General features: G+C 43.3%; 4 protein-coding genes across 6 annotated transcripts; 1 reads left to right on the forward strand and 3 right to left on the reverse strand.

Annotated features, from left to right (window-relative positions):
- Position 1: 1 nt before the first annotated feature.
- On the reverse strand, positions 2–1,842 carry LOC124337904 (innexin inx2-like). 3 transcript variants are annotated; one of them, XR_006917561.1, is made up of 4 exons: positions 930–1,842; positions 434–871; positions 344–369; positions 2–196 (listed from the first exon to the last, which is right to left on the reverse strand). XR_006917561.1 is itself a non-coding variant. In XM_046791923.1 (3 exons), the coding sequence occupies exons 1-2, from the start codon at positions 1,608–1,610 to the stop codon at positions 473–475; spliced, it is 1,080 nt and encodes a 359-aa protein (XP_046647879.1). In that variant the 5' UTR covers positions 1,611–1,842; the 3' UTR covers positions 2–196; positions 434–472. The 3 variants fall into 3 exon arrangements, 1 of the variants encoding a protein (XP_046647879.1); XR_006917560.1 differs by having other exon boundaries at positions 429–871; XM_046791923.1 differs by lacking the exon at positions 344–369.
- A 265-nt stretch (positions 1,843–2,107) lies between these two features.
- LOC124337886 lies at positions 2,108–7,774 on the reverse strand. Its single transcript, XM_046791903.1, has 5 exons — positions 7,521–7,774; positions 5,881–7,227; positions 5,735–5,798; positions 5,181–5,667; positions 2,108–5,113 (listed from the first exon to the last, which is right to left on the reverse strand). The coding sequence occupies exons 2-5, from the start codon at positions 7,225–7,227 to the stop codon at positions 2,419–2,421; spliced, it is 4,593 nt and encodes a 1,530-aa protein (XP_046647859.1). The 5' UTR covers positions 7,521–7,774; the 3' UTR covers positions 2,108–2,418.
- A 109-nt stretch (positions 7,775–7,883) lies between these two features.
- Positions 7,884–10,670, forward strand: LOC124337892 (uncharacterized protein KIAA2013 homolog). Its single transcript, XM_046791910.1, has 10 exons — positions 7,884–8,055; positions 8,116–8,219; positions 8,344–8,851; positions 8,908–9,022; positions 9,086–9,202; positions 9,280–9,548; positions 9,618–10,120; positions 10,234–10,250; positions 10,330–10,496; positions 10,573–10,670. The coding sequence occupies exons 1-10, from the start codon at positions 7,976–7,978 to the stop codon at positions 10,589–10,591; spliced, it is 1,899 nt and encodes a 632-aa protein (XP_046647866.1). The 5' UTR covers positions 7,884–7,975; the 3' UTR covers positions 10,592–10,670.
- Positions 10,544–15,099, reverse strand: LOC124337898. The gene is made up of 9 exons (XM_046791917.1): positions 14,315–15,099; positions 13,005–13,101; positions 12,842–12,908; positions 12,406–12,528; positions 12,151–12,315; positions 11,594–12,047; positions 11,253–11,500; positions 10,899–11,027; positions 10,544–10,803 (listed from the first exon to the last, which is right to left on the reverse strand). Exons 1-9 carry the CDS (start codon positions 14,475–14,477, stop codon positions 10,705–10,707), a joined length of 1,545 nt encoding a protein of 514 aa, XP_046647873.1. The 5' UTR covers positions 14,478–15,099; the 3' UTR covers positions 10,544–10,704.
- Between the last annotated feature and the right edge of the window lie 1,233 nt (positions 15,100–16,332).

Here is a 16,332-nt window from a genome sequence, read left to right on the forward strand (position 1 = left end):
ATAGAACGGTGATATAAATTATTCTAATTCATACACTCATTTTACACCAACAGAGAAACGGTTTCTTTATAAGTTCTACTAGATTATTGATATGATTATCTCGCATTTCCAGGATTTATTTCCATATTCGATGAGGCAAGTGATCAGTTTTCCAAGGTCCAATTCAAAGGAATCTTGAGGATCATTTGTAAAATACCTAAAAACATAACAAAAATTCCGTATTTAAGGCAGAAATGGGAAAAATATAAATTTTGATTTCAGTTGATGCTTTTCTGGGTTTCATGTTCAGAAACTATACTTTTGTAACGCGCTACTTTTAGTTAAAAATGCAGAACGTTTGTACCTTCTTTGGATGAAAACATACACGTGCTAAATGAAAAAAAAAATTAATGGCGATCAAAAGAAATAGAATTATCGCAAGATACAACCTTACAAAGTCTAGAAGTAATTGCTGATTGGCCCTAATGTAGAATTATGCTGGTTGAATTTCTTCCCTTCCTTCGAATCGACAGGCTAGATCGCAGATTAGTTCTTTGTAGGCGAGAGGGTCAATGTTTTTGCTGAGAAGAACAAGGATAAACCAATCTCCGATTTGACATTTTCGAAACACCGATTCAACTTCGTTGCAAGGTGCTAATTGGGCTTGTGCTCTCAACAGAAACATCCGGGTTCGAGATCCCGAGAGAACAGCTAAACGATATATCAGCGCCAAGCTGCTCAACACAGCCAACAAGATGAACCAAAAACAGAGAAAAACGTAAATTTTTTCGTTGACAACGTTCAACGGAAGGATGCATAGTCCATCAATTCTCTCTATTGTACCAGACGGGCCAAATTTTCGGAACGTGCATTTAGTAACTTTAGGGAACACCTATGTTTAACAAGTAAAAATCATGCATCGAAAATTAATATTGTATGACGAATACTACCTTAGACATGGGGTCTATGCGATCTTCAGGCTCCATTTCGGTCATGCTGATAACATCTATGCCGTAAGTGATGAATTCTCCACCGAGGAAGAAATCAACGAAATATATTTGACCAATTACGTTGATAAAATTGAGAATTTCGCAAACGAAGAATCGGAAAGCATAGAAGTTGTGGTTGTGCAGGTTGGAAGCAAAGTAGTTGACTAACAGTTTTATCCGCTCTTTTTTAGTTTCTTCAGCAATGATGGGGCAGTTGAGGTCTAGCACGAGCATTTTCATCTTTCCTGATTCCCAAGACTTCCAGAGGTAGTATGGAAAATAGAACAGAAGAGCCTGAAAGAAGAGTACAAAGCAGACCCACTGGTAGTATTGGTGGTATTTAACTTGATCGCCTTCATATTGTGGACGGACTCCTGGATGAATAATATCTGTTTCTTGAATTTTGGAAGTAGGAATGGTGAAAGTGGAAGTGATCCAACAGTATGTATCCATCACATTGCTAGGTATGCCCTCAACAATGCAGTCAATAGGATCGCCTATGTACTGACGTGATGTCACCAACAACGAGAAAGAAATAAGAATAATCACTGTTGCTTTGTAATGCAGTCGGAAAATGTTGTTGTCGATGTTGACAGAATCGAGCTTCAACAAGCCTTTCACCGATCCGAAGACGTCGAACATTTTGTACGATTGTGTCTTGTCTAATGATTTTGGAAAAACTGAGACTCTAATCACTTAGAATTCGTCGGGTGAAAGAGAGAAAGAATTTTTTTACAATGAAGCAATGCAATTTACTCGTAACTTCATTCAAAAAGACATATAAGACTACTTTTAGACGAATAGAAATTTGAGACCGACCACGCGAGATGTTGTCGTGATGTTGTGTTGTTCAGACGTTCAGACACCAAGTGGTATAACAGTGCACTAGACATTGCCAGATTGCTTTAAAAATAATATTTGCAGAATTTAAAAATTATTAATTCTATTTTCATATATAAATTCAGAGGAATCAGAGCCTTGTATCCTAAAATTGTTCGCCAAAATAGTCAAAATAAAACAAAGTATGATTATAAAAAATGTTACACTGATATGAGTCACCATGTATTAGGTCTTGAACGTATTTTAGCTTAACAGTTTAAATACGTGTTTAGCTTGTTTGAGATAAATGTATGTATACATTTGTGAATTTACCCTAGTATATTTTTAAGATACGAAAAATACAGAACCTTGTGAATTTAGAGACATAGTATAACTGAATCCATCACGTATGAGGCCGCTTGATTTTCTTTCAAAGTTTCAATGTTCAACACTTCACACATGCTTCACAGCTTGTATCAAATACGAAAAAAAAATATCTTGTATTCGCGGGCGATCAAGTTATACGGTTCGACATGCTTTGGGTCATCACTCATAATAAGAAAGTTTATTTGATCGCAGGTGAAATGAATAAATAGCAAAGAAATCAGGAGAAAACAAACGATTGACCAACTCAAGAAGTTGCAGCTTCATCGGTTGAAGGTTTCGTTTTGTTGCGTACAGCGGCCTGGATCTGCTGGACTTGGGAATTGGTAAGTCGTCGAATCTCACCATTGGACAATATCAACGTGAGCATCTTAGCGTTTCCTTCTTTCACGATGGTCAGTCTTGCCCCAACAGCTTCTGGTCCAGCAACTGAACGTAAAATATCGGCACTGATGATGTTGCTTTGTCTAGGATCAGTGATAAGAATTTGTTTCGAAACGGCTGGCGATCCGTTTGCCTTAGGAGTTATGGCAGGGGTGACAAGAGAGGGTGTGACGGCAGGAGGAGTTGATTCGATAGGGGTAGTCATATCTGTTGCAATGGTGGTTGGACCTGTAGAAGCAAGAACGACAGGAGGATTCAATTCGTGAGCAACAGAAGTTGGGGGATTTAATTCAGTGGGAACCGCTGGAACTGATTCCGAAACTGCGGGACAAGCAGAAATCGATTCAGGAACAGCGGGCACTTCAGAGGCGGGGTCAGGAGAAGTGAGGACAGGAGGAAGGGATTCTGGCACAGGAACATTCGTCACGATTTTCACTTTTCGGGGCAATGGTGAGGCACTGATGACTTTTGGTCCTGCCGGAGTCATTTGAGCAGTGACCATAAAATGCCCATGATGACCCATATCGAACGATAAACTGCGAGGTTCGTGAGTCACGATTAGCCCACTCTGGACTGCCTGGGTAACTAACTGTGTGATATCGATAGAGACAGGTGCCACTGGACTACCGTCTGGTTTCTGAAGGTGTTGCGGCGGTCTTTGCTGAATGAGAATCCTTCTTGGTTGAGCTGCAATTGGGCTAGGGGCTGACTGTAAAGGCCGGTTCACTTTGAGCTGAGTGAGAAATCCAGCTGCTTTTGGGTTCGTGATCCGAATCAGTTGGCCATCTTTAGATGGGAAATAAATGGCTGGCGAGCCATTAGGCGAACTAACAGATGACCCACCTGGGCGGGGATCGTTGCTACTGAGTAATGCCTGCTGTCGACGGAGTTGGCGGAGTTGATCGGCGAGCTGTCCAGACTGAACACCCGGCGGAGGAGATTTTTCAATCGTCGATGTCGTTACCGGTTGGCTATTCTGTGGCTGCTGAGGCGGACTTGCGCTTTCTTCCGGAACACCAACAAATTCAGCAGTTGCCCTAGTTACTCTTCTTCCAATCCAGAATCCAGGATTTTTCATTTCCGGGACATAATTAGAACGTTTGCGACCGACAGGCGTTTCTGGAGTTGAATTCGGATCAGAGTCCCACGATGGATCAAAATTGTATGAGCTCTTGCGGTTTTGTTTGGTAGCTGGTTCTTCGTCCATGGGACTGGAACTTCTCGTACTCTGATGCGAGCCATTAACAGTGTGGAGATTACGTTTAACTCTAAGTCGACGTGAATGCCGGACACCGTCGTCTGACCCAGCAGAGCCATCTTCCGGGTCAGTTCCATCCGACTCTGAAGCGCCAGAGTCCTCATTATGATAGCTTTGTTCGGCTACATCAGCAGATTGACGGGGGTTCGATGAGGAGCATCGAAAACGCTCCCATTCCTTCCATAATTGTTGGCTAATTTTTTGATTGGCTTGTTGTTGATCAGACGCCAGTGGCTGGGCCTCCTCAAGCAAAGATTGGAGATGTTCACGGAGTTTGATTTCACAACGTGGACGAGGTTTATCCTCTTCATTGGGATCAGTAAAACGATTGATCCATTCTTGCAATTCTTCCACGCTGGAAATGATGAGTTCAAAGAAGTAAGGGTCGTACGACGCTCGATCAGGATCGGGGACGCAGATAGATTTAGATTCCGGCTCAACGGTTGAGGGGATCTCAGAGGCTGGTAGAGATTCTTCTGGTTCATCCGTTGGTGCTAATTTTTGTAGCAGCTGTGACACGGTGAATCGCTGAGTTGTTCCCAAAGTTCCCCCTTCTTCCACCTTAGCCAAAACAGTTTTCTCCTCTTCTGGCTCCTCTTTGATTTCCGATTTTGTCGTCTCTTCCTCTTTTGATTCCTCTTTGATGGTCAATTCCTTCGTCTCTTTTTCTTCTGTTTCCATCTTGCTAGGTTGACCATCTGGAAGAGGTGAAGACCGTTTTGTTTCATCATCTTTTTTGTCGTCATTGTCTTTGGATTCTCCCAATTCCTCAACTCTTTCGACATCTTTTTCCAATTTTGGTGACTCTTCCTGTTTGGAAACGACTTCTTCATTTTCCTCTTTAACTAAAGATTCATCTTCCTTTTCTATTTTCTCCTTGGATTCATCTTCTGTTTCCATCTTCGTCTTGGATTCTTCTTCGACAATTGAATCTTTGTCAACAACTTCTTCTGGCTCCTCAACAATTTTTTGCAGTTTCTTTTTAACTGGCTTCTTTCGGCCTCTTGTTCTACGGCCGCGTTTCTTTCTTTGGGCCACTTTGGCAACACCAACTGGTGGTTCACTAATCTCTTCTTCTACTTCCATTTCCTTGTCATCGGCTGGTTCTTCGGAAATTTCGCTAGCTTCATTACTATCCTCATCGTCCTCGGACTCGCTGGATGTGTCTTTATAAAGAGTAAGGCCCGTTTGACGTTGTAGAGTTCGCGGAGATACACGTGTACCGATTCGAGACGGCCGTTCATCTGCTGCAGAACCTCTCTTTCGCTGAGGAGCAGGAGTCGTGTTGACAACAGGCGTTCTATTAGGAACGGTAGCAATGGGAAAATGAGTAAACTCTAAACATAAACAGAATTATTTGTGCATACCGTGCTGCAGCTGGCTTCTTTTTAGCTGGGGTGGACTTTTTCGCTGGAGTATTTGAGTTCCGTTTAGAGGCTGCTGATACTCGTTTACGTTTCTTAAGTTCGGCCGCTTTAAGCTCTTCTTCACGGATTCGCTCCTCTTCTGCTTCACGCCGTTCGGCCACAATGGGTCCCCAAATCGGATCGTCTTCAACATCATAAGCTTTTTGCCGATAGACGCGAATATCTGACCCACTTACAGCCGGAAAGTGCAGATAAGTAAATCCATTCGCGTCTTGGCCAAGAGTCACTTGCCGTGATTCTGGCCCTTCCTCTTCCGCCATGGCTTCCTGCACGGTTTTGTGCGAATGGGCCACCGTATCGCAGATACCTTTGAAGATCCAGACCCTTTTCAAAAAGCTCAACTGGTGGTAGAGCTTACCTCCTTCTAGTGGATTTGTATCGCCACAAACCCGCCAGAACATGGGCTCCAAACCGAGTAGTTCGTGTACTGAAAATAAAATGTTTAAATAATTAACAACGGATGAATCTAACTCATAACATATGAAGTGAATTACATTTCACAAATTGTCGTCCTTCCCGGTTGTAGTTCCGGTACCATTCAGCGACTCGGCTGCTGACCTTTTTTATATAATTTTTTCGAAAATTTCAATATTTCGGAATTATTATTTAATTGTTATTTAAGATTAAAATTATTTGCTACCTTCGCGGACCAGACAGCGTAAGGCGTCGGAGGTGATTCAGCTAATTTAACCCGTTGATTGGGAGAACTGAGTAACGATGTCATGAGGGTAGCCAATAAAGCCGAGGCCTCGGGCATGAGGAACATGTGTTCCAATTCGTACTGAGCAATTTCGCCAATGTGCAGAGCTCCACGAGCGAGATGCAGAAAATGTCCTATTTGTGGTATTTCCCACATAGTTTTCATTTGGGCTTTCACCTCTGGGTTCATCATTCGTTCTGCCCAAAGACAGCGTTGACGTTCCTTCTCTTCTCGTTTCAATCGTTGTTCTTCTGCTCTTTTTTCCTTTAACAATTGTTCACGTTGCTCTCGTTCGTGTCTCACTCGGTGTAACAGCACCGAGAAATAGGCGTCGGATGATCCGGGACGAGCTTTCCGCTCAGAATCAGCTTCTGCAAGGGCACATTTAGAGCGTAAATCACTGGGCAATAGAGCCAACTTCTGTTCAAGACTTTGCTCGAGTCGCAAAGCCTTTTTCGTGATGGGATGGTTTGGTCCATTGTAGCGATAACAATTTTCCAATATTAATCTCATGTCACTCACAAAATCGCTTATAGAACTGTACTGGTTCTTTCGAAATTTTTCCTTTATCAATTTAAGCCACATAGGCTTTTTGATGACTTGGTGGTAGTCAGGAGCGCCATCCTTGACAGGATCCACTTGCTCCATGAATGGCCAAGTAGTGTTGTGGTGCAAGGAAATGGTGAGGTCCAAGAATATTCTCAAACCTCTCTGCAATTCCTCACTCAGGTGAGCAAATTCCTTCATTTCTCGTTCTCTTTGTTGCTCTTTGTAGAAGCTGGGACTTGGCTTAACAACATGCTGTGGCTGCTTGGGAGCCAGGATGACAGGTTGAGATGGTTTCTTGCTGTAGAAGCTATTGACAGTCACCTTCTTGTTAGGGTCACTTAACTGAGGTTGAATTTTAACTTGTGGTTTAGGACTGGGCTGAAGAGAGATTGGTTGAGCTCGACCATTGGTTCCATTAAGTGGAAGCTTTGGCTGAATTGCAATTAAACGAATGTTTCTCAAGGCATTGGTTAAACCAACTTGAGCCGCAGAGGGTTGCTGGACTGTTTGTAAAGTGACAACTTGCATGATCGGACCAGGAGAAGCTATAACTGTTGGAATGTTGTAAACTGTAGAAGGCTGAGCCTGTGCTGGTGGCAGTTGCTGGATGGTGGTGGGGACTGGTGGTGGATTTGTAATAATTTCATTGGAGGTAACAACTTCTTCACTATGTGCCACCATCTCCTCAGCTCCAACGGAGAAGCACTCCTCAACGGCCCCTACAGGCCCTTGATCCATCTAAATGATTAAAGCATCGTGACATTATTTGCACCCAGGTACAGCAAAAGTGGAGGGAGGGGGAAAGAAAAATAACACTGGAAGTCAAAACAAACCCACACTGAACAATTCAAACAATCTTTTTCCCGCCATGTCAAAATCAAGGTAAATACGCTTGTTTTCCTTAACGAATATATAAGAATTTAAAGAAGATCGATCATGGCCGTGACCAGCAACAAGGGGAAGAAAAAGTTGATGTAGATGGACCACAAAATCTAACAAGATCAAGCTGACACAAAACAAACAATATTTACCGTGGCTGACAGCGGTCGATAAATGATAATGACTTAAACTTTAAATTTCATCAATCAGGGTTCGTTTTCAGTGTAACCGTAAATGAGAGAGGCCATAGATGAAAGACACAGTTGCCAAAACAGACTTGACTCTCATCGGTTTACTTCAATCGCAAAAGTGTTTCGAAGGATGTCTACGTAACACAATTTAACAAAGGAAATTTATTAAGAATACAATTTTGAAAATGTTAAGGTTTTTTTTTCGAATTCTAATTTTTTTATGCATGAATTTGTTTCATTGTTAGCATTGATGGCTACAGTCATCTAGCGATACGAAAATGAACTTTTTCGAAAATATTTACCTTGTGACGAGGACAGATTTCGTCTGAATTCACGGGAAGGGTAAGTGTCATCATTTGAAAACACGGGTTTTGCTTTTTCAATCTAGTTCAATGCCTTATTAAATCATTGCTGCAATGTCTACGATGTCGCTAGACTTGGCCGACTTGCTTCGCAAATTTAAATGGAAACGAGAATTGGACAATAAAGGCATTTCGTAAGTTACAAACTTGATGCAATCATCCCAATATAAGAAGTCAAAATTCTTTCTTTGCAGGTTCAGAAAGACTTTAATATTTGTACTCGTCGGCACCGGTTTGTTTTTATATTTTGGGCCAAGTTTTCTCCGATGGCTCTTTACTTCAAAAGGCAACTCGTATGGTACTTTATTTTCAAAGTTATCTCTCCTTGTCTTTTGTTCAAACTGAACATGTTCTACAAATCAGCATAAAATACTAATTTGAACAACTTAATATCAGTACTGATTACAAATTTACACTTTCAGATACGCTAAGCAGATGCATCAATGACAAGATTGATTCCTATGTGCTCGAGTCATTGAATTCAGATTCCCACATCATATACCCCCCTGCTGCAGCTGATGGTTCATCATCAGATAATCCAAACTTTCTCATACATTTTGTTGGCAATGGCGTGGTGGGAGCAGAGACCAAACCAGATTCCCCACTTTACATCAAAAGTGAAAAAGTGTTGTCCTTGGCGGTTCCTTTCCAACCCATCACTGGAGTTTTCCTGCCAGGAGCCGACAGAAGTGATCATCAAAGAGAAGCAACAGTGCTTCAATTCGTAAACGGTCTCGCCCACAAAATACAGTGCATTCCTATCGGAAAGGCATGCCTGACCATCACGCATCAAATTTACGCTCACCGGACCATTTCATCTCTCCTAGTCCAGGATATTAAAATCACCAATCCTACAGATGAGGATGTAGTTTTGTCGCTGGAACGGGGCGGTCTCTCTAAATGGCACACTTCCGTCGTCTACACGCACAAGTATTGTCAATTATTTAACCCCACTTTGCTCATTAATAACCCCTTATTAATTTTAGAATCAAAGTCGGTAGCGAAGACCACGATTGTTTGGTGATAACTGGTTCGCTGACTGACGGCGCCAAGCAATTTGTTGTGGCCGTAACCACAACCAAATTACCTGCCACTCTAGAGGTATTAACTTAACACGAATCCCCTTTATTATCCTTCAATCGCGACCCTTAAAAAAATTTCTAGGTGAAGAAAAAATCTTCGGAAACATTTCACGTGTACACGGTGACAACGTATTCGACAATGCTGAATATGGGGAAGTATACGACCATTAAAGAGAGTCTGGAAATGGACGCCTTACAGGTGTTAAAACGTTTTTGTTTGGTTTTGGTGTCACCTCGTAATAATAATGAAGTGGGAAAACCCATTTGTTATTGTAGATGATGAATTCGGTAGTGTCGATGACTTCACGCCAGCTGCGAGCCGCCCACGTGGAAGTGTGGCACCACCTATTTTCCAGCGGATTGTTCATAAGCACTTCCAAAAAAACCGGCGCCATCAACGGTGACCGAATTAACGCCACGCTGTACATGACTCTGTCGCAAGTCCGCGCCCAGAAAGTCGAATCGGAAATGAGTCAGGAGGAGCTCAACCAGCACCATTCCCATCTCGCCTACACGGAAGGCTGCTACGGTGGTCATCACACTTTGTAAATAAACGACGACTCTCATATATTATAGAATATGCGTGGCAAATCATTTATATCCTTTTTTTCCAGGCAAGCGGCCAAGCTTTGGCTGGATCTGACATCCATGGATCGTGTGGTCCAAGTCACGAGTTTGTGGCTCAAGACTCTCGAGACTCAGGGATGTCATAAATTGGTGAAGATGGGAGCTGAGGGGGTCATGCAAGCCATGCTGCTGAGTTTTGGCTCGTGGAAGTTTAGCAATCAGCACTTGGAATTCAACACGGAGCCAAAGGATTTGCATCGAGACTTTCACTACCGCCGGATCAACTACGGCAACGGAACGCACGTCAACGTCACGGTGGCCGTATTGGATGACAACAGAGCCGCCTTGTACGTGGCGCTGGATCGCAACGACAAGGACTATTATGGCTGTGACGGCGGTTGTTTAGACTCGCCCGTCCAGTTGAGTTCCCAGCGGAGGCAGTTTCCCGTCAAGTTGACCGAGCCGAGGACCGCCGTCCTGTACATCACCAGTGATAAACAGCACATGGAGAATTTGAAGCATACTATTCACGTCCATGAAGTTGGCGAGGGTAAAAATAAATAAATAACTCACAAATATGGCATGGCCTACTAGTCTCCTTTTAAAAAACTATTTTTAAACTAACGATGTTTATTCCCCCCTTCTTGTTTTTGCGTTTCTTAGCTCCGGCACACGAGCAGGTAAGACCAACAGATGACGACTTGTCTCTCGATGGATGATTAATGTTTTGTTTGTTGTTTATATCTTGCGCGCGTCTAGCACGTCATAGCTCTTCATAAGCACGGCCACGCCCTCGGTGGACTGCCCACCTTCTTCTGGGCCACCTTCTCACTCCTGATCGTTCTCTTCCATCTTTTTCTCTTCAAACTCATTTACAACGAGTATTGCGGAGGAGTGCAGCCGGAAACCAAAGCCCAGCGCTCCAGGTGCCTTTATTTATTATTCATTCTCATTCTCCTCATCAAAACTTCAATTTCGTTTCTGTTTTTGTTTTATTTCCAGGAAATTTTCTGATCTTTAAACAAGAGTTTTTAAAATGAAAACATTTCGTCCAGAAGATCAAAATGAAGAAATAAAGCCACAAAATGACTATCGATATAAAAAAGTAACGTTTTTTTTCTCTGTGTTTGTTTTTTACATCAGTTCAGCGTCGTACGGATACCAGTCGACGTGGACGTCCATGTTGGTGCTCTTGACTGTGGCCAGCATCAGCGCGTAATCGTCCTGATCCAACTGTGTTTTGTAACAGTTTATTATAGAGGTTGTTTGGTTATTGAAACTACACCAAAAAATAAAAAAAAAGAAACTGTTTCATTATTGCTACTTGCCTGCGGGCAGTTCCACAAACGAAGTAAATTAAGGTCACTATCTCTGCAAAGAAGCTCGACCAGCAGAGTCAGCGAAACGTTGCGGCAACCGTCGAATGTGGCGTGCGATAAGGACGTCATCGGATTGACCTTATAATATATAAAAGAGAAAAATATTTATGGGCACTGTCTACAGAGATAGGGTTACATTGATCACCCCGACACACACACAGACATCTCCTTGTGTGCAACACATAGCGTCTGTAAGCAACAAACAACCGTCTTGGCTGTTATCGGTTGCCATGCACCGGAAATATCGTTTCAACTTGGTGAAAGAGAGAAATAACTTTTTTCTTTTGGGGCGGAAGCCTTTACCATCCACAGTTCGTTGAGTAATTGGTCGGTTAGAGCGTCGCAGTTACGGAAGAGTAAGTTTTGAACAAGTCGGCACGGAGTCGTTAGTTGTTTGATGACGAGAGATGGAAGCTGGACGCCGACTAAAGACCACAATTCCAGAGCTTCCAGCTGAGTGTAAAGTTCGGGTTGAATCGAGTCCACTGGCGCATATTGGCGAATTTCCGACAGGGCCAGATTCTTCAAACGCGGGCAACATTTCCCAACAACTTTTTTATAAACAACAACAACAATGAAATGAGAATAACGTGTGAATCAAACCAGTTAACACAAAAGGACCGGTTATGTATATACTGAAATACCGTGGACGTCGACGATGGCGAATCGATTCAGAATGAGATTATTGAGCTGATGTCCGATAGCCTCGAGTACGGGAACGACACTATTGTAGAAATCCAGCGGATAAGCGGATGGGCCGTTAGTTAACGACAGATCGCACAATTGATTCAGTCGGGTGAGATTCCACAGCGAAGATTCCTGGAACGAGGCGCCAGACGTCAAGGCAATCGCCTGCAGTTCCGGACACAGCCGAATTGCCGTGACCAGATTTTCAGAGTTGTTTAATGGATCGCTCGATTTGAGACTAATCAACCGGTACGGCTGCAGGGTACTCGGCTCATCTTCTTCTTCTTCCATCAGGAGCTCAAGAGCCGCTTCGTCACCTCCTAATTCCGTCAGATGATCAAACACTTGGAAAATGAACTCGTATTCCAGTTGACGCAGTTGCGGCAGCCTCCGCAGAGCCGTCGCTATTCCCTGGATGGCATGTGAAAAAAATGTTGACGTCATTCGACGCTTGAATAACCCTCACATGTATAGTATAACTATATAGATAGATAGTAGTAGAACGGTATAGTACATAATGGCTAGTGTAAGTGTCTGTAAGAAGGAGCCGAGTCAGCTGGGAAGGTGGGTCGCCTTCCGTTTTCCGGCTGAGCAATTCCAGTCCTCTATCCGAAATGCTGGTCGACGAAACATCTAAACTGCGGAGTTGGCGGCAACTTTGGCCGATTTGACCCAAAACCTAAATTTTTAATTGATTTTTACGACTGTTGTTAACTGCTGTTTATAGGAGTTATATGTATAGATCAATAAAAGATTGAGGTTATCTAACTGAATCTGTGATGGGTGTCATCTGGAAGTTGATGTACTTGAGCGACGGCAATTTGGCAACGAGCTGGCTGAGTAGATCGGGGCCCAAATAGGAAATGTACGATAAATCCAAGCGTTGCAGATTCTGTTATAGGCCGTATATACGTATAAGAAATGTGATTAGTGATGAATACGAGAAGATTATTAGATTGCGATTGCGATTGCTGCTGCTGTGTAGTCCATTGTGAATTATTGGACACGTTTCTTATACTAGATGATTCAATGACGGATGTTTAGGGCAACAATGGCCAACATCCGCCGCTGTCTACAACACACACGCACACAATCCGCTTTTAATCAAACAAGAGAAAAAAGAGATTTCTGGGGGTTGCATGCGATACATATAGGGCCAGCCAGACGACACATGGATCGATGAATGACGGTGGAGCGATTTTTACTTGGCAACGATCACCGAGGAATTGGATGGCGAAATAGACATCTCCGATACCCGACGCCAAATTGAAGCTAACAGATCATATAAGAATAAATAAATCACAATAAATGTCATCATTGGTAAATCAAATAGATGTGGAATACATGAATAATATTATTATATGAGACCTTTCCAGATGAGGTTGAATCAAATGGTGGAGATAGGCCCGGCCGACTGGACGCAGCTGGGCGACCGCTTGGAACAATTCTTCCAGTAAATCCGAAGCTTCTCTCATCCCCAACAGCCCAAAAAATAATAAAAAAACAAAAGGACAAAGAAAGTTACAGCACAAAAATCCCTGAGTGCTTCATAAGTTAATTGTCGTGTTATATGTATAAAAGGGAGTGGTACAAATTGAATTTTAAATGCCCTCGCCCTCCCCCCATCCGCACGACGCTTAAAATCCAATTAAATCTAAAAAGTTCCTCTATATAGGCTCATGGCAACAGCTGGTAAGACGACGACGACGTCTAGATGTTGAAGGATTATTCCGGTTGACATATCGTCGCGTTGTTGGGAGCAACTGGACCTGCTCCTCTCACTCGACTGGGATCATCGAGTTGGTGAAGTGAGTCGCTTTTGTGATGTGAAAAAGACGCTCCTTGGGGCACATCGTCGGGGATAGAGGCCCCATGTTTGACGTGGCCGCGACGGAATGCATCCATTCCATCCTGCTGCCATATCAGGGTCGAGACAAAAGGATGCACACATCACATATAAGCGATCCACTTAATCCTTGTGACGACAAGGAGAGACGCTCGCAAATGCTTAAAGTCGCCTGCTGTACTTAATATTCCGGGAGGAAAATCCTAGTGGCCTGGTAGCCGACCGATAAGGACAGATGACTCCTCCCCCAGTATATAAATAAATACATCACGTACTTTATGACTATCAGAAGGAAAGAAAAAAGGAAAAAAATAAAGTCTTCAAATATTTTAAGCGGAGCCGTTCCCGTTACAAAACACCAAGTTAAAAAATTGTGCAAGAAATGATGAGGAATATTAAAGTTCCGTTACATCATCAGGCAGGTGACATTACTATCCACTGCAGCGGGCGGGAATATCTCTCTATAACGTTTCAGGACCGCAAACCTCTTTTCTCTACTGCTGTATTATACTATACTTCTTTTTTTTCTTTTGTTGTCACGCTGGAATAAATCCCGCACTGCTCTGCTGTGTGTGCCGTCACCACCACACACAATTCACGGTCGATTCGGCCTCTCGGCCAATGCAGTTCTTTATCGTTTGCCTGTAATAACTGCTGATGACATCCCACATAAATTCGACTATAGACACACACACACACAATAGTAACTATAGAGAAGCTGCAAGGCTCTTGCTCCCGAAATAATAATTGTCTTATAGTCCCTTATGCGCTCTAGTTACGTATCATGTCGTCGGTCGGGAGATACCCCCGGCCTGTTCGATATAGTACTCACGCCATTGGGTAAAAGGTCCTTGAAAATCCAAATAGGTTCCGTCTTCGATCAGATCGCGCAGTCGATGTGTCGGCGTTGTCCCATAACAAACGACTTCGAACTGCTGAGCCAAGCTTTGCAGGGCCCATTTCCTCATGGACAAAGGTTGATTCAACCGCGGCATGACGGCCCAGCCCAGCCGGACGTGTCACACACACTTTTTTATTTTTATTTCTTCTTTTATTTTTATTTGCGACCCTCTGTCGTGTTTTGTTATGTTAAGATGTTTGTTTCACAAAGACGACGACGAGCTTTTGTTAGGGGGCTCCGAAATGTTTACGATCCCGGCACAGGCCAGCAGCAGTAGCACTGCTCTCTGTGTGTATAGTAGAGCGTCGGTGATGAGGGGTGGGCTGAATAAAACTGCCAACACACAACACGCACCAAAGACTTTTTTATTGGACGCCTTATAGCAGATAGGACCAACAGCACATTTTCCTATTCTCTGGATAGTAGTGTATGACGTCACACAGCCTCCGAAATCAATGAATAACAATATTTTCACTCAAGCAGTGTAGTGCATTGATTGACGCGTCAAGTAGGAAAATTGGATTTTTCTGTTGTTTTTTTGTAGCAGCAGGTATATTAGAACAAACCAAAACGAGAAGAATCGGTCGAATATGATTTTGGGTCTCTCTGAGAAGGAGAGAGAGATGATCTATTCATAGATTTTGGGGCTGGCGGCGTATAACTGGAACACACACACAAGTCACGTTGGTCTGCTCTTTGTCGACTGTGGTGGTGGTGTAGGGACGGAGCGTGAGTCGATCAGCGCCGAGAGTTTGTTTCGAATCGCCGGGGTCAATATAAATAGAATTACTACACACAACACGGCGCGGGGTTTACTTTAGAGAGGCTTGTGTGTGTATACCCGACGCTATAGCTGCTGCTGTGTATACATGTTGTTGTTGTTGAGAAAAGCGCGTCAGCGGGAATTGTTTTGACAAAATGGCAGGGATCGATCCTGATGTGGGGCCACGACTATTGCGCCAAGGAACGCCGGTTTGTGTGTATATATGAAGACGCGCACTCTGTTGCTCACATTTGATGCCTTATTGCCATCATCATCACATTGTTGTATAGACGACGGTAAAGGAATCCCATTCTCTCTAATAATAGGATATGGCGCAGCAGCAGCAGCAGCAGCTAGCGCATCATTAGTGAAAGAGATGGAATTGCACGTTTCTCCAACAGCAGCAAGAAATGATTGCGCTGCTGGAGCCTATATCCGCAGGCCTTTCACCCTTCTCCCCAGCAAAACTCGATTTATATACCTTCTGGTCCGCTCTCTTGTGTGTGGGCTTGGTTATAATAGATCTTGGCGTTATATTTTTTTTTTCTTTTCCTTTATATTCTTTCGAGGCCCGCGTGATATATAATAATGGATCCACTTGAATTGTTTGGAATCCACCACTACTACCCAGCGAATGGCAGAAATGACTTCCGAATTGGTTAGAGCCCCCGGCAGCGGACGACGGAATGAATGAATTCCGGCGCTGTCGAGAAGAAGAAGAAGACGATGTGTGTGCGTCCGCTTCCCCCCCCACCCCTCCACTCCAAATCTCTCCGTCATTAAACATTGCTGGATATAATGGGAAATCCTTATTGTTTTCCCGGCCATATTAGACGATTATACGATCCAGCCAGCCAGCCAACAAGAATCACGCAACAGCAGAGAGAAGCAACACACACAATCTGCGTTGTTGTTGTATCCAAACAGCAGCAGCAGGACACAAAGGACCAAGGCGTGTATTGTTGTTGCACAGAGACAAAAGAGGAGAATAACAATCGATCGTTCACCTTGAATTCCCGGTTAATTTCTTGAGAAGCATTTCTCTACTATACGTGATCATATTGTCATTTTGCGGTTAGCACACATCGATTCTCATTTCTTCTTCTTTTTCCAGTGATTTCCTATTTTTTTCCAGGGTTGGTTTCACAGAGAGGCTCGTCGCTTCGTTAGTGCAATGTCTAATTGT

This window comes from Daphnia pulicaria, chromosome 4 (genome assembly GCF_021234035.1).
Source record: "Daphnia pulicaria isolate SC F1-1A chromosome 4, SC_F0-13Bv2, whole genome shotgun sequence".
NCBI classification, from domain to species: Eukaryota; Metazoa; Arthropoda; class Branchiopoda; order Diplostraca; family Daphniidae; genus Daphnia; species Daphnia pulicaria.

Coding starts and splice junctions, on each gene's coding strand:
- LOC124337892 (XM_046791910.1), top strand. CDS start 7,976: ATGTCTACGATGTCGCTAGACTTGGCCGACTTGCTTCGCAAATTTAAA. Junction 9,203..9,279: donor TGGAAATGGACGCCTTACAG/GTGTTAAAACGT, acceptor TTGTTATTGTAG/ATGATGAATTCGGTAGTGTC. Junction 9,549..9,617: donor TACGGTGGTCATCACACTTT/GTAAATAAACGA, acceptor CTTTTTTTCCAG/GCAAGCGGCCAAGCTTTGGC.
- LOC124337898 (XM_046791917.1), bottom strand. CDS start 14,477: ATGCCGCGGTTGAATCAACCTTTGTCCATGAGGAAATGGGCCCTGCAA. Junction 12,909..13,004: donor ATTCAACCTCATCTGGAAAG/GTCTCATATAAT, acceptor ATGATCTGTTAG/CTTCAATTTGGCGTCGGGTA. Junction 11,028..11,252: donor TACTCAACGAACTGTGGATG/GTAAAGGCTTCC, acceptor ATATATTATAAG/GTCAATCCGATGACGTCCTT.
- LOC124337904 (XM_046791923.1), bottom strand. CDS start 1,610: ATGTTCGACGTCTTCGGATCGGTGAAAGGCTTGTTGAAGCTCGATTCT. Junction 872..929: donor GCATAGACCCCATGTCTAAG/GTAGTATTCGTC, acceptor TGTTAAACATAG/GTGTTCCCTAAAGTTACTAA.
- LOC124337886 (XM_046791903.1), bottom strand. CDS start 7,227: ATGGATCAAGGGCCTGTAGGGGCCGTTGAGGAGTGCTTCTCCGTTGGA. Junction 5,668..5,734: donor AGGACGACAATTTGTGAAAT/GTAATTCACTTC, acceptor TTTTATTTTCAG/TACACGAACTACTCGGTTTG. Junction 5,114..5,180: donor AAGAAGCCAGCTGCAGCACG/GTATGCACAAAT, acceptor CGTTCCTAATAG/AACGCCTGTTGTCAACACGA.